We start from the raw sequence: 17,273 nt of genomic DNA on the forward strand, positions 1-17,273 counted from the left end.
CCAAATATCGCACAATTTTGTGGCTTTAAAAAAACTTTTACCGTCTTTTCCATCCAACATATGATTCTCTGCTACGTGGCCTAGAAACGATCTTAGCTCTGCTCTGTGTCCTAGCAACTCTCTGTGTCTTAGCCCCGCTCTGTGCTCTACTCTTAGCCCCGCTCTGTGCCCTACTCTGTGTCCTAGTAACTCTCTGTGTCTGTTCTTCGAAGCCGTTGATTCTCTCTGTTTTCTACTTTGCCCTCTGTCTCCGCTCTCTATCCGGTATTCCCTGATCTTGGTGGCTTCTCGACGCCTTCCCTCGCTGTGCCCGCTGCTCTTCCCGAGTCGCCACCCTTGCTTGTTTTCGCTCGCATGTTTTCCCTTGCTTCTCGTTCGCAGCTCGACGTCCTCTCTTCGTAGCCGCTTCCCTCTTCGCCGCAACGGTGGACGTTGCCAACGGTGTCCACTGTCCGTTCGCCAACCCTCCTTGGCTTCATTGCTGATCATAGCTGTCCGATCTTCCTAGTCGGTATACTTCCTTTTGCTCCGATGTGGTTTCAACATATTTCGGAAAACTTCTCCTTCCCCCTTCACGTCGCCTTCTTCCTCGCCATATCGCTTAGCCGGAATGTTTGTGCTCTGCTATTTCGCATTAAATTTGCATAATCACTGCTTGAAGTTCGTCTTCATTTTTCACAGCATCCCTAGTTATGCAAGTTTGCACCTATTGTTTTGCTCCGATGTGGTTTCAACATATTTCGGAAAACTTTTCCATCCCCCTTGACGTCGCCTTCTGCCTCGCCATATCGCTTAGCCGGAATGTTTTCTGCTATGTCGCATTAAATTTGCATAATCACTGCTTGAAGTTCGTCTTCATTTTTCACAGCATCCCTAGTCATGCAAGTTTGCACCATGCAAGTTTGTTTCATGTCTTCCCTATTGTTTCATATCTTACCTTGCCCTTTTTAGCCCTTTTTTGTGAATATATACTTACTTGTTTTTACCTTGTTGTTGGCGTCCAAGGGATATATATATATAGTGCTCACTGTGTTCACTGTGTTCCTTGTGGTGCAAAGACCCTTGTCTACGCATGCGCACAGTTTTACGCACGCGCTTCGCTTTATTTTCTGTTTTCTTTCTTGGTTTAAAAGCCACTCGTTTGTTGCTATAAAAATAAAATGGTGAATTCATGCTTTGGATTTGTGGGGTTCGTGATGAAGAAAACAAGCAGATCGAAAAGCTGTTAAGCCAAAGTGACTCAAAGCATCAACGGCCGTTTCAGGATACTGGAAACGAGGTTTCCCAGCGTACACTTGGTTTTTTAAACACGAGGGCGGCCATGTTGCTTTCGCCGCGAACTTTTCTTTGACAAAGTTTTACAAATTTTCTGATCGGTTTTCACGCGATGTCGTATCATCCGCCACCACAACAGCCACTCGGCCATCCTCCAACGGGAATCCGTCCTCCTTCAAGTGCTATGCCACCCGGAATGCCGCCTCCTGGTAATTTAGCGCCGGGGCTGCCTCCTCCGCCACCGTTTCCTGGTCCTCCTCCCGGCTTTCCACCTCCTCCGATGCCTCCACCAGGCACTGCAGGTGAGAAAACTAGCATACAGAGTGTCGTAAACGCTTTGCAAAGGGATTTAAAATGTTCTGGAGATTCCATGAGACGCTAAGGAGCGCTTTTAGTGAGCATTTTAGAGTTAAACCTGCCCGTTCTTTATCGTGTGTGATCTTAGTTGATGTTCACTGTTGGCTTCCAGTTGTATTGCACAGTTACAGTCAGGCTTGGAGCATTTTCCACTTGTTCTACAGAATCCAAGGCCTTCTTTTTACAGTTTTAAAAAATGTTGGAGTTCCTTAGTTTCTTCCAAAACTGCAATAATTTATACGCAGCTTTAGAGGCATAGTACGGTCGACAAACTCTTGACTACATGCATATTCGTACGTACTGTCGTGTAAGCTTATGTACTGTACTTGCAAAACTGAAATTTCATTCTTAGTTGACTTTCAATTTTAAATGAGATAGTTGTTGTAAAAATAAAAGATGTATAGATTCACAACTTCTTTTGAAGTTGAATGAAGCAAGGTTTCGTTTCTGTGCCGAGTTATTCTGGGACTTGTTGATGTCGTTAAAATTTTATAATTTATTTTATTTATTTTTTGTGCCCCCTATTAGTAGAGGGTTTTTTTTATCCTCGGCTAGAATGTATTTGACACATTAATAAAGGTATTGATTGATTGATTGTTGTAATTCATATTTGTTAGAGATTCGTCGCTCTTTATGGCATAAATAACTTCATATAGAGTTGACTTAAAATATGAAATAGTTTCCTGTACTCAAAGCGATATAAGCCTCTGAAGCCATTTAGCTCCATTTAAGGAATGCATTGGTCTATCAGACTGATGTAGTTCTAAATTGTAAATTGTGGCTTTGGTATAATGTGGTTCAGGATTTGTACAGCAAGCAAGTAATACTTTTGAGCATGAGTTTTGTTGTGTCAACTTTGTGATACTTGTGACATTGCTACCCTCCAACTATGGTCAATACTATTACTTAGTGTAATTTTATGGTGGCAAGTGTTCTGTTCCACTGCTTCCTTAATGCAAAATAACTAACCACAAACTAGGTCATGATCATGGCCATGATTCCGTGGAGTGTTCAAAATGCAGGGCAGGAAAAAAATTGTGAAATCCAGTGGGCCCCCACTAAAATATTACTTGCCCAATAGGTACGACTATGGAAAGAAATACAGAATGTTTGTGTTTTTCGTTGCCATCTTTAATCTACCATGTGCTTTATTAGTATAGAGTGTGTTCATTGTTACGTAATAAAAAATAAAATCAAAAACCATTCAGTGGATAAAGTCAAGAAATTGTGATATTATAGAAGATAAATAAAGAAGACAGTTCTCCAAGTTTAGGGTGTGTGCATTGTCCCAAAGTTGACAAATTTGTCGAAATATTCTGCGCAAAATTATAGAGCCTAGTATGGAGCTGTCAGGTTGGTGGACCTCCTTAGCCCTCCAATATGGCGGCCAGAAAATAGTGTAATGATCTGGAACTTGCTTTGGCCATCTAGTTGACTGATTATCTGAACCGAACCAAAAAACATTTACACACACACTTTTCCTAATACTTTAACTCCTAAAATGGCTAAAAATCACGAGATAAGTGTATATTTTTTGACAAACGTGATCTTAGCTTTATCTCACGCACAACCCTAACTCTGAAATTTAAAACGCACTGTTTTCCAAACGAAGTTCACTATTGAGCTGGAAAGTTGTAAACAGATATAAATTTAGTACCTCTTATGCCTGATGAGGATAAAACCTTTAGTGGCTCTTTAGTTTTGGATTTCAGAATTTGATGACATCACATGAACACACTCTCTTGCCAGACTTCTGTTTTCCAAACATGCAATATGGTAGCCAATATGGCAATCGGAGGACGAACACAAGCAATGTATGCTTGGATTTTAAATTAATCCATGTTTTCGACTCATTGTTTTGCTCATCTTGCAGTCTGAAGTTTTGAAATTGTTTTTGATTGGAAATTATCACTGACAAGACCACTGAGACTAATTTCACTTGCCCACCGGACCACTAAACTTCTATTTTCACTTGCCCAAGAGAAAAATTTACTCCCCCTCCCCCGGGCAATTGGACCTTGGTTTTTTCATGCCCTACGGTAGTGTTTCATTTGTGTAGAGTACTCATGTAGTCAAAATTTTGCGTTGATTAAATTTAGTGACACCACGCTTGAGTTTAGTACATTTAAACTTTCCAATTTTGTTTTTTTTACTATTGCATACAATACTAACATTACTTACACTACTAAGGCTTCTTACAATACTAACGTTACCTACAATACTTACATTACTTACAATACTAATATCACTTACGCCACAACTGACCTGACTTACAATACGACCGTTACTCACACTACGATTACTACTAACACTACAATTACACAGAACAACTACTACAGATGCTCTGCCTACACAACTGATAATACAAATCTTACTCTACATTGTACTGTAATTACACAATTACTTTTCGTGTTAACAAGATACTTTATATGAAATTACAATGCAGCTATTTGAATTATCATGAATGTACATATAAATTTACATAATTTACAACAAGCACTTACTCCATTCCAAACAAAAATTGGATTGTTATTCAGAAGTAGGTTCCATTTTGCCTGAAAATGTTTTAAGCTTAAGATGCTTTGAGAGGCTATAAGCTTTTCTATTTCATATTTTCTCTTGACCACATCTTCGAAAGGCAAAAAGAGAGGGATTTGTTTATTTTTGCCACAATTCCATAAATAAATTTTACCTAAAATGATAAAGTAGTTGAGCAAGTTAGATCTCTGATCTAATATTCCTAATATGATGTTAATATATTCCAGTTTTATTTGCTCCCTGGTTACTGTGAACCAAAAGTTTTCAAATTTAGTCCAAAATTCTGTTGAGAAGGAGCATCGATAAAAGAAATGTTCTAATGTTTCTCGAGAGGTTTGACAAAACGTACAAATATCACTTTGAATCCTTCCGATTTTTGCTAATCGGGTATTCAAAAACAAAATGTCGTTTAAAATTTTGAACTGAAAACATTGTATAAATGTTTCAAGAGCAACTGATTTTGCCAGTACAAACGCTTTTCGAGTCTCTTCTTTAAAATCTGACATTAGTTTAGAGAACCCTCTTGAATGTTTGGCTTTTTCTTGAATGAGAAAAGCATAAAAGTTTCTACTCTTGCTCGAGAGAGGATCAAAATCTTTGTTACCACATTTTAACTTAAGTGTATTTAAAACGTTTCTATCGATGATGAGATTCCTTAAATGCTTTGGCACAGAGCAACGAACAGCAGACCACATCAAGTAATTTGAGCCATTAGACCCTTGTCCTTTGCTATGTTAAAGGATTCAACATTGTTCCGAGAATACATTAAGTCGCTGATAAAACTTACCCCAGCATTCATATAGTTATGATAACAGATCGGTTTGCCGTCTATCTTTATACAGTGGAACCCCGTTAATATGGACACCAAAGGGAGATGATTAAGTGTCCGCATTATCCGGGTGTCCGTATTAAGTGGGCTAATTTAAGAGAAAATATATGAGCTTTTTAGTTGTCGGGACAAAGAAAACTGTCCGTTATAAACGAGTGTCCGTATTAAGCGGGTGTCCGTGGAGCAGGGTTTCACTGTATTACAATTATTCCAAATTATAGACTCAAAAGCTTTAGAATCCGTTGAAAAATTTGAGCGAAATTCAGACCACCACTGCAGCATTTCTAAATAAAAAATCGAATTAATATGATAGTCATTAATATTATAGTTGCAGTGAAAAAAGAAAAAACCTCCATAAGGTTTGAGCAAATGTCTAAGATAGCTTTTCCATGGAGACAGTTCGGGATTGAAAATTTTCGAAATCCATGCTAATCTAAGAGACTTAATTGAAGTCTCTAAATCAGTGAGATTTAACCCACCATAGTCAGAACAATTAATTGTAGCTCTTCTGGTTATTTTATCAGACCCTTTCCACAAGAATTTATATATTATCATTTGAATCAGGGATATAAATTCCGAGGGAGGTGAGAGGATAGAAAATATATATACCAATTTAGGGAGAAGAAGACTTTTAATGACTGACACTTTATCAAATAAAGAGAGACCTCTCCAGCTCCACTGATGTATTTGTTTTTTAATTTCGGCAATCTTGTCGTAAAAATTTTTCTGAAAAGACACTTCCTTGTTATAACTGTAGTGTACCCCAAGAGCTTTTACGCTTTTGCACCATTTTAAAGATAACGGTCTCTCGGGGCTGTCATGACATGAACCAATCCACATTGCCTCTGTTTTAGTATAATTAATCTTTAAACCTGATAGTTTTCCAAAATGATCAAGCAATTTAAAGAGATTTTGTGTGGATGTTAAATCGGATAAAAAGGCGGTGAGGTCGTCTGCATATTGGACAAGTTTCCATTCCTCTAAGTCTAATTTAATTCCTTTAATATCGATACTAGTTCGGATTGCAGCAGCTAAAATCTCAATTGCGATCACAAATAGATATGGCGACAGAGGATCCCCTTGCCTAACACCTCTGCTTAACTCAAAATTAGCAGAAAAAGATCCATTGTTTATAATGCAACTGGATACATTTCTATAAAATGTTTTCAGCCATCTTTCAAGACTGTTACCAAAGCTGAAAATTTCTAAGCATTTAAACATAAAATTCCATTCAAGGCTATCAAATGCCTTTTCAAAATCTATGAATAATAATATACCCAGAATATCGAATGTGTTAGTGTATTCCATGACATCTAGAATTGATCTAGCTGCTTCCCCTATGTATTGACCTGAAACATATCCAGTCTGATTGCTGTGGATTATCTCTGGTGAAATTTTAGTAATTCGTGTTGCTATTACTTTGGATGCTATTTTAGTGTCTACATTGGTGAGAGAAATCAGTCTCCAATTTTCAAGACGGGTTCTGTCTTTACCTGTTTTTTCGATAAGTGTAATGACCCCTTACCTTTGTGAGTTAGACATTTCTCCCTCTTCATACATGTAAGCCTCGTTAAAGCTTTCGACCACCATTTCACCGATTGATGACCAAAATACATTATAAAATTCAATTGGCAGACCATCATTTCCAGGAGTCTTACCTAGTTGGAATGTTTTGATAATGTTTTGGCATTCTTCAATTGTTATTTTTCCTTCGCGTCTCGCACTTGCTTCACTTGATAGCTTTGATAGATTTGGATTTTCAAAGAAGATTGCTGCATCTGGAGTGTCTAACTTTGTTTTGGAACTGCTGTACAGCTTAGTGTAAAATTGCTTTTGTGCGTTCATTATCGAGAGTGGATCGGTAGAGATAACTCCACTAATATATAATTTTCTAATATGTTTCTTAATGTGGTTGCATTTCTCCAAATTTAAAAAATATTTACTATTCTTTTCTCCATGTTCGTGCCATCGTGCCCTTGCCCATATAATTAAACCTTCAACTTTTTTGTCATACATCAATTCAAGTTTGCTTTTATATCTTTCCATTGTTATTCACGTATTGTCACAGGGATTATCTTGAAAGGCAGCTAATGATTCTTGATATTTGTTAGTTAATTCTCTTTCATGTTTTTGTTGAATTTGTGATAAACGCTTTGAGAAAATAATAGAATTGGTTCTAATATTAAATTTTATCCAATCCCAAATTGATCTTTGGTCTCTGAGATCCTTTGCTTCCTCAAGCCAAATAGGCAATTTATCAATGATCATCTTTTTATATTCTTCATTTGCCAATAGCGTCGTATTCAATTTCCAGTAGCCAGGACCTCTGTTATTTTCCTTGATTTGTGTGAGTTCTAGGAATACTGCAGAATGGTCTGATTTGATTGAGGGCAAAATATCCACATTTGTAACTAAATCATACAGTTTATCCGAGATCAACCAGTAATCTAATCTACAAAATACAAAAGGATAACAGCGACCCCAAGTGAAACTGTGTTGATTTGGATTTTTTATACGCCAAATGTCATGGGGACTGAACTCATCTTGAATTTCTTCAATAGATTTTGCGACGTGCCTCTGGGGAATTTGAATTCCACCTTTTTTATCCAGATTAATATTCAGGGAGAATTAAAATCACCTCCCATAATTATGTTCTCTTCATTTCCGAAATCATTGGTTCTTAATAGTTTTGATAGTTTATGATAAAATTGAACAGCTTCTGCATCTTTGTTGGGCCCGTAGATATTTGCAATTGTATAATTTTCCTCTTTGATCAAAGCTTTAAACAACAAAAGTCTTCCACTCGAATCTGTCTGAGACATCATTATATCAATGTCAAAGCCGTTCTTTATAAGCACCGCGACACCTCTGGCGTTTGTACTCCCACGAGAAAATAATATCTCTGCACCCCATTCTTTTTTCCACTGAGCCTCATGCTCCTTGCTTGAATGCATTTCTTGTAAAAATATAAAATTGGCTTTTTGCTTTCTGCACCAGGAAAATATTGCTCTTCTTTTTTTAAAATTACTTAGACCTCTCGCGTTAAAGGATAATAATGTAATTGTATCAGGCTTCGAGTTTTGTTTACTCATCATTTTAACTATATACGGGAGGTTGTTTCATTGCCTGGAGTAACTGCCGCTTTTTTAAATACAATGATGTTAGAGATAATGTTTTCAATATGCATGGTATCAGTTTAAAAGTAGAGATTATTGCATCCAACAATAAAGTGTTCAGCGCAGTGCAAGCAAGAACAAAAATCAACACACACACAAGGACAAAAACACACATACATATAAACGAAAGTGCACTTACCATCCTGTGGTTGCAATGCACTCCCGTCAGGATCTCCACATAAAGGCGATTATCATTCGAATTGAACTAGTGTGCTTATACTCAATCTTATACTTAAAGAAGAAAACTAAAATAAAGCCAAAAGAGTATTCTAGCTCTTAGAGCTTGACATTCACTGCAGTAGTACCCTGGTAATGTTCTTACAATAACTATACATGAGATGTCAATATCAGTGTTAATAAATCTGAACTCAAATTAATAACTAGCGTAAGGAACAAACTCACCATTCAATATCAGAATGTTAACAGGGAGATAACCTAGAACAATAACAATTGAAGATATTTGAGCAAAATATTAATAAACGTCAAAGCGTAGACATGTTCCTCTGTCAGTAGATTGATTTCAAAAACAAGTTGAATGTATTTACTCATCCAGAAGCTTGAAAGATTTTAATTTTGAGCAGTTTCGATCCTTGAACAAAATTTTTTGCCGGTACCAACCAAGGTATGAATGCAAATTCGACATCACTTCTTTCTTTGATCCCCTTGAGATAGTCTTTTCAAAGCTTTGCTCGGTCTTTACGGACGTTCTTTGAGACATCATCAGAAATAAAAATCTGACTGTCTAGAAAGGGATTATCCTTCAAAGCATTTGTGGCGACCTTAAGAATTTGAACTTTGTCCGAATACCTCAAAAGATGGATATGAATCGGCCTAACTGTCGAGGTGTTCGCCTCCGTGGCTCATTGGTTGACATTCGTTCGATGGGCCCTCATCACCTTAATGTTTTGAAGTTGCATGTGTCCCTTGAAGAATTCAACCCTCAGGAAATCTTCTAAGGAATTGTGTGCGGCTTCTGCACCTTCTTTGAGACCCCAGATGACAATGTTATTTCTCTTCGACCTATTTTCCAGGTCCTCCATCTTTTTATAAACTGACGCTAATTCTTCACGGCTCGCTTTGCAAGTCAGCTCATTATCTACATCTATCATTTGCGCATCCAGTGAGCGGTAGCTGTCTTTCAGGGCATCAACGTCGGCAGCGGTTTTTCTCTGTGAACTCTCTAAACTAGATAATTTCTCAAGGATACTATTCAACTTTGTTTCTTATAAGTCTGTTGACTTAAGTAAGTCGTCCATTTTGGCAAAGATGCGTCCAGCTTGTTTGAGGTTGAGTCAGTATTAGACATTTGTAAGGTTTTAGATGTGGTTCTCACATTCATATACAACGTTTATTGAGCTTAGGAGATCGTCATCCGTCAAGAAAATGAGATTGACCAACTTCAAAGTGGAGAGCTCGAACTCGTGCGTCCTACGTGCATCGTGTCATCGCGTGACCTCCCTCATTCAAATTTTTAAATTCACTAATTTATTGTTGCCAACATATACATGTAACATGTACATCATTCTATATGTTCATAAATATAAGGCAACTTTATCAGAGTGGACACTTCTTTGTTCAACAGTTCCACCTGCTTTACCCACCAAACCTCCGATACCTGTTCCAGGAATTCCTCCTCTTGCAGTTGTAAGTAACAGCTTGCTTTACATAACTGTACATTTCATAGTGGTTTAAGAACGTACTGGCAGAAAATTGCCATTTTAATACCCGAAAATAGAAGAACCTGTTTAGCCAAGTAGGATCAAGTAGGTTCTTATATGTGGGTATACAAGTCTTGTTACAGAGAAAACACTACATTTATGTACATTCTGTAATCAGTTATGTAGGACTTATCATAATACAGTTGTGAACAGTGGCAGATCTAGGGGAGGGGCCTGGGGGGGCGCCCCCCCCTTATTTTGGGTAATGAAAGAAAAAAAACACAGAAGGAAGAAAAGCTGGCAGGGCAATCAAAACAGAACTGCCCCCTCCCCCTCCTTACCCCCACCCCCTTAGCTCAAGGTCTGGATCTGCCGCTGGTGAATATTTAACAATTAGACCCGTAGCCCTTGCGGGCTACGGGTCAATAGCCCATGAGGCGAAGCCGAATGGGCTATTGACCTGTGACCCTTGAGGGCGAAGGGTCTAATTGTTTTAGTATCACCCAACTAGTCGGACAGAAAAGGCAATAATAAAGTTAGCAAATGCAAGTTGAAGAAATATTTATTTGGGAATAAAACGAAAGAAAGCGTCACGCTCGATGGCGCCAATTTCGGTACTCGATTACTATTACTAATAGTCCCCTAGTAGCGTAGCCAATCAAAATGCAGGATTTGCATTAGTCCACTAGTTGGGTGATACTAAATACTGTTATTAGGGCCGCAAGTTGTAAGAAATAATGCCCATTGTAACAATGCCATCAGAGTAAGTAAAAGATTTCATCTAATCACCTCTATTCACTCTTGCTAGTGATTAATTGGATATGTTACTTGGAGAGCTGACGTGCCAGACATTGGCATACGTCATTGTGGCAGGTTTTATTTCATTGTTGTTGTTGTTTTTAACCTCCAGCCACCTGGTCTGCCTCTTCTTCCTACTCCGACAACAATTCCCTCTGGGCGACCTCAATACAGACCAGAAAATAAACACACTAATAACCAGGTTAGTGGTTTATCTTTTTCATTTCATGTTTATTTTCTAATGGGTTATCAGTTAAGTTCAGGGCTGGGTTGTTCGAAAGCTGGTTAATGCTAACCCAGGATTGAAAGTTGACTGAAGTATTAATTTTTCTTGTGTACAAATGTTTGTTCACTTTTTATGTTTTGTGTACATGTAATTTTAGATTACTCAAGCTCAAAACAGAAGGACAAACAATATAAACAGGAAACCTCACTGAAATTAAAATTCTCATTAATCCTGGGTTATCTTAATTGGGCTTTGAACAACCTAGTGCATGTTCTTCAATACACAAGAGGAAATCTCATGGGTAAAGCTCATATATTGTATATCTTACACTGTATTGTACATACTATCACACTATCAGAAAGTGTGTCCTATGAAGACATGAGTGATCATTGCAATTATACAAATTATTCTTTTACCCATAAATCAAACCTTTGTAATATATAGGTATATGTAACAGTTATTTCTGCATGTATATGGAAAATCAATATTGTGTACTCTTTTATGTCAGTCATAACAAGGTTTTACAGAGCCTGTAGAAATGACTGTGTCCAGTGTTGAGTGCTTAATTCAATTTATTTTCATTTCAGAATCAAAATCAAGGAAATTCATCCAAAACAACAACAGTGTTTGTAGGTAATATAACTGAGAGAGCGTCTGATGCACTTATAAGACAAATTTTAACGGTATGTATATTTCCTCTACTCGTTCTAAATTCTTAACTGTGATTAAATATGCTTGTTAAACTGGTCTTTGGTGAAGGCAATCCTCAGTGTATCATGTTATGTTTTTGTGAGAGCAGAAATGCGGTCTTGTAGTAAACTGGAAACGTGTGCAAGGAGCCAAGGGAAAATTACAAGGTAAGCACATGCTCACTGTTTAATACTTGATTGAAACTTCTAAAGTAGAAAAAATAAAGATAAAATCATCCAAGTTGGTATTAATTGTTTTTCTTCACATTGTAGCTTTTGGATTCTGTGATTATGGAGACCCTGAAGCAAGTCTTCGAGCTATAAGATTACTTCATACTAAAGTACTAGGAGGCAAAGCATTAGTTGTAAATAAATTATTGTTCATCATCTTGTAAATCTTCAGATTCTTTCCTAAACGTGAATATTGGTTAAGCCATTCTGCTTAACCCCCACGTGAACTGCCATGAGTATTCAACATTTACATTGTATGGGATTGTCAAAGCTGACAACTGGTACATTTTAGCTGCTATCGCAAATACTGTGCTGGTCTGTCTGAAATGTTCATAGGTCAGTATGGAGAGAATATTGAAATAGAATTGCTCAGTTAGGACCAGAAGCAGTGGACAAAGTAAAATAGGACATAGGAATAATGTGGTTTTAATTCTATTTGAGAGAAAAAGATAAAGGTGCATATGGTTAGTTTCTATGGGGACCATTATTATTATAGAAGTATGAGTATGAGATTAAGTGCCAGTATGGCATGAAAATGTCAATCCAGTTATGTTCCCAGAGTCATCGATCACTTCACCTTGTTGTTGAATAAGAGACTATTAACTTACAAGATTGACATGAGAAATGTGCGAAATGTGATAATCAAAAGCTTAAGAAAATTATAACTTCCCCCTCAAGTAAGCACTCTTCCCTCTTCTTTTCTGTTTTTCCCTTTTCTGAGTCGACAGCATTAACCAGGGTTGCTTAGCCCATCCAGCATTTTTTACAATAATTAACCATAATTATTGCAAATTAACATTGAATTCCTCTTGACCACAGGTGCATCATTACAGCACAAGAAACCATTCTCTTTGCTTCTATTCAATTTCCAGATCCATGTATTTACAAAGTACCTACAGTAGCAAAAATTATCTCTTCTTTCAATCTAAGTTGAGCCCAAGGCCACAAGATTTCTGAATAACTTTACTACAGTAACTTGTTTCAGTTTGCAAACTACTAAGTACTTTGGTCATCTTGTCATGTAGAAATGTTATAAGGTGTAAAATGTCTAGCTGCAACATAGGAAAAATTATATAAGACCTCTTCTTGTATGATCATCTACCACTTGGTGCTAAATTTGAAGTAAGCACCACAGCCATTTGTTACTGGACAGGTGTGAATGATCATTCTGCCATGTTTGTCTGTATTTTGTAGATGTCTTAAGTTTGTTTTCAGTTTAACCTTTTGCAGGTCAGGTTTTATTTGGTCCTTTTGAGACTTGGAGGGAGAGGTGTGACTCTACCTCCTTTTGATGTATGGTGACTTATTATATGGTGTGGAAATTAGTCATGTTTTCACCATTTTCCCTCCTGCTTCTTGGATTTGTTTATGTCTTTGTTTCCTATCAGGAAACCACTAAAACTGACTTAAAAATGTTATCATGATTAAAACCAATAAAATGAAACTAAAATAATAAAAATATGAAATAATGTGTATCCTTACCACAAGAAGATTAAATTTAGTGCTTCGTAATTTTAAGTTCAAATTCCATGACCGATAACATTTCAGTGTTTTCAAATTAACAATATTTTCAGTAAAGTCACAAAAATTGATAGCATTTTCTTAAAAACATTATATGTTAAGTCTCTTGGCAGATTATCCCTTCCCCCAGTGTGAATTACATTAATTTCAGTCTGTCTAGTTGTACCCACCCCGTGAAGAGAAACATATTTTGATTGTGAAGCTTTAGACCTTACCGAGTGAAGCTCCTTAAACACGACATGGAGATTACACTAATTTGTTTAACTGCATTTAGTAACTGATGGAAAACACAAGCCCTGTGATGGATGCAAAGCAACTCATGTGATTCTACTTGTATTTCTCAAATCAATATTGTTAATAAATATCTGTTTCTTCTTTGTGCAGGAAATCGGTCGAGGGAGCAAACAACAGACTTGAGAAAAGCTTGGAAGACTTTTATAATGCTTGTGACCAGCTGCAGCTTTATTTGGTATAAACAAATTGAATGTTTTGTGTCTTAACTCTTCATCACCCTGGCCAAACAAAAACAGGAGTCATCAATAATAACTATTACTAACTATAAGTCATTATTGTTGAAGAATGAGAGCTGTACAAGAGTCTCTGTCCTGTCTAGGTTTCCATGGTTCAACTAATAATAAAATTAAATTTGAGTAAGTTCATACTCCACTAAAACTTTCAAAAGCAAGAAAGAATGTAAATTCTTGTCTACTTGTTTTCTACTTGCAAGACTTTGTTATGAAGACAACAAATGCTCCTACAGTGCAACTTCTAAAACCAGGCCACTTATAAAACAAAGTTTAAAACCAATCCGAATGTTAATTGAGAAAGTAATTGAGAATAGAATGGCCAACTCTTTCATCAATGAACCAATAGCGTTGAAGGACACAAACAAAAGTTCTACAACAACATTTCAAACTCAGTAAATGGAATAAAGTTTCAATAAGTTGTGGAAGTTTTTTTTTTCTTCCATGATTGGATTGGTTATTTCATTTCATGGTGAAACATTCCAACCTCGAAAACTGAGCATTTCGAAAATGATGGCGCCATGATAATCACGTGATTTCCCTGACCCAGTCATCCTCAAACCAAAGTCCAAATGACCGGTGATTGTCGCGTTTTTAAATTTCTCCAGCGTAGTATGAACGGAAAACATTTGACGCATTTTCAGACTGATAACGCCGTTTTCAAGTTCCTCCGGCGTAGCGTGGACAGGGTCTAAAATACAAAATATACTCTTTCTTTTTCTAGGGGCTGATGAGGGAAACAGTCAATCAAACACAGGACAGTGCAAAGTACACACCGAAACCTTTGATCAGCAGCAGAACGGAAAACAGCATAGGCACACAGACATACACTGAGTATCTATCTACTGTACGGACTCAGATAGCAGCCACAAAAGAACTTCATGATATGCTCTCAGAATTCTGCCTTGCACAGCTACCTTAGTTTTACAAGTCATCTGCATGCGTGAAGCAGTCACTCTATCCAGGAAAAAGAAACAGACCACTGGAAGAACAGCTGTGAATGAACTCCATGCTGCGTAACTGAAGATTTGAAAGGCTCTTTTGCAAAGATTGGCGAACTTTGAGATAAAGTTGTCAGGTTTTGGTAGCAGCAGAAAAGGCCGTTATTTCATTTGTTCTCGGAACTCCCTCCCGTCTTTGCTTCAGGCGTGGCTAGTATTCATTTGCTATCAACAGTTCAGAACAGGCATCTGTCGAAGATGAGTGCTAGTGTAAAGACACGATGTTACTCAGAGTTTTTATTCAAACAACACTTGACTTAAGTTTAAACTCGTATGATCAAAAACTGCTTCACGTTAAGAATATTATAGAAAATCTGGATAAGATAAAGAAGGTAACAAATATCTCGTCCTCCTGATCCGGCTCCAAATGATAATTCAACTCGTTAATGTGACTTGCACAGAATTTAATCGAATGCGGTGTAAATTGTCGTGGAAAAGCACTGATACGTTATAGATAAGGTTAAGAGATTTTCGACAATAACGTATGAGAGAGGAGATTTGACAATTAAAAGATATCGAACTGCATTTTGGAAGAAAAATTTTCAGAAACAAAAGAATTTCTTGATGGCAAAGAAAAGAATTATGGATTAAGTGTACGTAAAGTAAAGTATTTGTAACTCATGTAAGTGTTGTATGTGTTGAAATAAATGTGCTGAATAAAAAGGGAAAAAGCTACCTTGGTTAGCTCCTGGTAATTGTGTAGTGGTTAAAAGGCGGTGACGGCGGCACGGGACATATTTGTTAATTATTAAGCCAAGAAAAGATTAGTTTTAAACTGTTTTTAGCTTTGAGGTAGCTGAATGTTTTCATACTTCATGAACGAAAAGCATAGTTGACTTCATTGGCCATAGGTACCTTGGACGACAAATAAAGCGTCTATGAAGTTTAATGCGTCTAACATGAATTAAAGTGCGTCGAGTTAAAATACAGGACACACGATCGTTTATTGACAACTGAATGCTCTTGATTCCGAATTTTAATTGAGCAGATTCACAGTTCTGATAAATACGTCTCTTTTATGTGTCTCGTATTTCCCCAGACGAAACACGCTTGGGAGCCGTGTAATACGTCTGGGTTTTTTTTTTTTTTTTTGCCTTTCAGGCACCTTAGAACTGAAATTGTTTTGAAAATGAACAAACGCACGATGTAAAATCAGCACCGTTAGTTAAATCTGTAAGAATGTAAATTCCCCAGAAGCCACGCTTCTTTGTCTCCCTTTGGACATCAGACCAAAATGAGCGCTGCCGCTGGGGACGTAGCGTCGATTTCTAGTCGTATTTGGCAGTCCGGGTGATCCCCTCCCAACGAAAGGCTGGATCACTGGTCCGTATCACTTAGCTTCACTTGTCCCGTGGTGTGGGGTCAGAAAACCCGGCTCACGAGGCTGGAAACTACGATCGAGTCTACTAAGGGACAGGAATGGGATGAGCCGCGCACGAGCTGCGTGCGCAGAATCGAGCAGTCCGGTAGTGTGCGAAGTGTGCCCGTGTTGGAAGAAGCGCTGACGTCACGATTCTATTGTTTCGCCAAAATCGCAAAAAATAATCGCGAAAAAATATGGGCTCTTAGGTAAGCTTGGTTCTAAATTCCATCGTTCAATATCCGGAAGTTTCAAAGTCTTATTACAAGCCTTCGCTCTCCAACTTTCCTTGTGCAAGAGTTGTGAACAGTTGACAAAGGGAATCGATAAAATCCGTGTCATTTTGGAACGGCCTTCGAAGAAGACGCCGCCATTTTGACGGGCATCGAATGTAAGTACGTGTTTTTATGTTTCAATTTCAATACCTTGCCGAACTTTTTCGATATCGGGACTAATTTTCCTGAAACTACAATATGTGAGTGTTGTGTCGCCAAGGTTTAATCGGTGGCAACAAACTAGTAAAAATGGCAACCACGTATTGAAAATAGCCGTCATGAGAAATGGTTTCTAACAGGAAAACGACTGGAAGTTTACATACAATGTAACGCGAGTACTTCGAGTCTTTTTTTCGTTTTCACACTACATTTGGTTAGTCTTGTTTAGAAGGTGAGAGTCTATTATTCTGTGATAGCTGAATCTTGTAAGCTGATTTATGAAATGATTTTTGAGTTATTTTTTTGTTAAAAAAAAAACCTCAGTCGGCGCGTCGGGTATGTTATGGACGGGTCAATGGATGAGTGAGAGATGTATGTATGTCACACCAATCAGATTGGATCTACTATAAACAGCCAATCAAATTTCTTGTTGTAAAGGCAAATGGTATGTGAGAAGATTTGATCCGATAGAGTTCAGAACGGCCATATTTATTCTTCTATAAAAGAGGAGGAAGTATTCATATATTGGGTTTACTTCGACATTTCCTGCGGTGGGTTAGGCTGAGGATTTTAGTTATGAACGAGATGAGCCTTGAGGTTTGAAACAGTTCGTGAGTTAGTAGTATGCAAATGAAACGAGATATTTTCATTTTCAG

General features: G+C 37.5%; 1 protein-coding gene and 1 pseudogene across 2 annotated transcripts; one reads left to right on the forward strand and one right to left on the reverse strand.

Annotated features, from left to right (window-relative positions):
* Positions 1-1,285: 1,285 nt before the first annotated feature.
* On the forward strand, positions 1,286-14,673 carry LOC149110061 (uncharacterized). Of its 2 annotated transcripts, XM_089292473.1 has the most exons (7): positions 1,286-1,577; positions 9,758-9,819; positions 10,744-10,833; positions 11,445-11,540; positions 11,657-11,714; positions 13,683-13,767; positions 14,547-14,673. In XM_089292473.1, the coding sequence occupies exons 1-7, from the start codon at positions 1,388-1,390 to the stop codon at positions 14,551-14,553; spliced, it is 588 nt and encodes a 195-aa protein (XP_089148599.1). In that variant the 5' UTR covers positions 1,286-1,387; the 3' UTR covers positions 14,554-14,673. The 2 variants fall into 2 exon arrangements, with proteins under 2 accessions (XP_089148599.1, XP_089148597.1); XM_089292471.1 differs by lacking the exons at positions 13,683-13,767; positions 14,547-14,673 and adding an exon at positions 11,820-11,956.
* LOC110040527 (uncharacterized) lies at positions 8,717-9,407 on the reverse strand (annotated as a pseudogene).
* Positions 14,674-17,273: the final 2,600 nt, after the last annotated feature.

This window comes from Orbicella faveolata, unplaced genomic scaffold (genome assembly GCF_042242905.1).
Source record: "Orbicella faveolata isolate gen_17 unplaced genomic scaffold, um_ofav_v1 contig_24, whole genome shotgun sequence".
Classification (NCBI taxonomy): Eukaryota; Metazoa; Cnidaria; class Anthozoa; order Scleractinia; family Merulinidae; genus Orbicella; species Orbicella faveolata.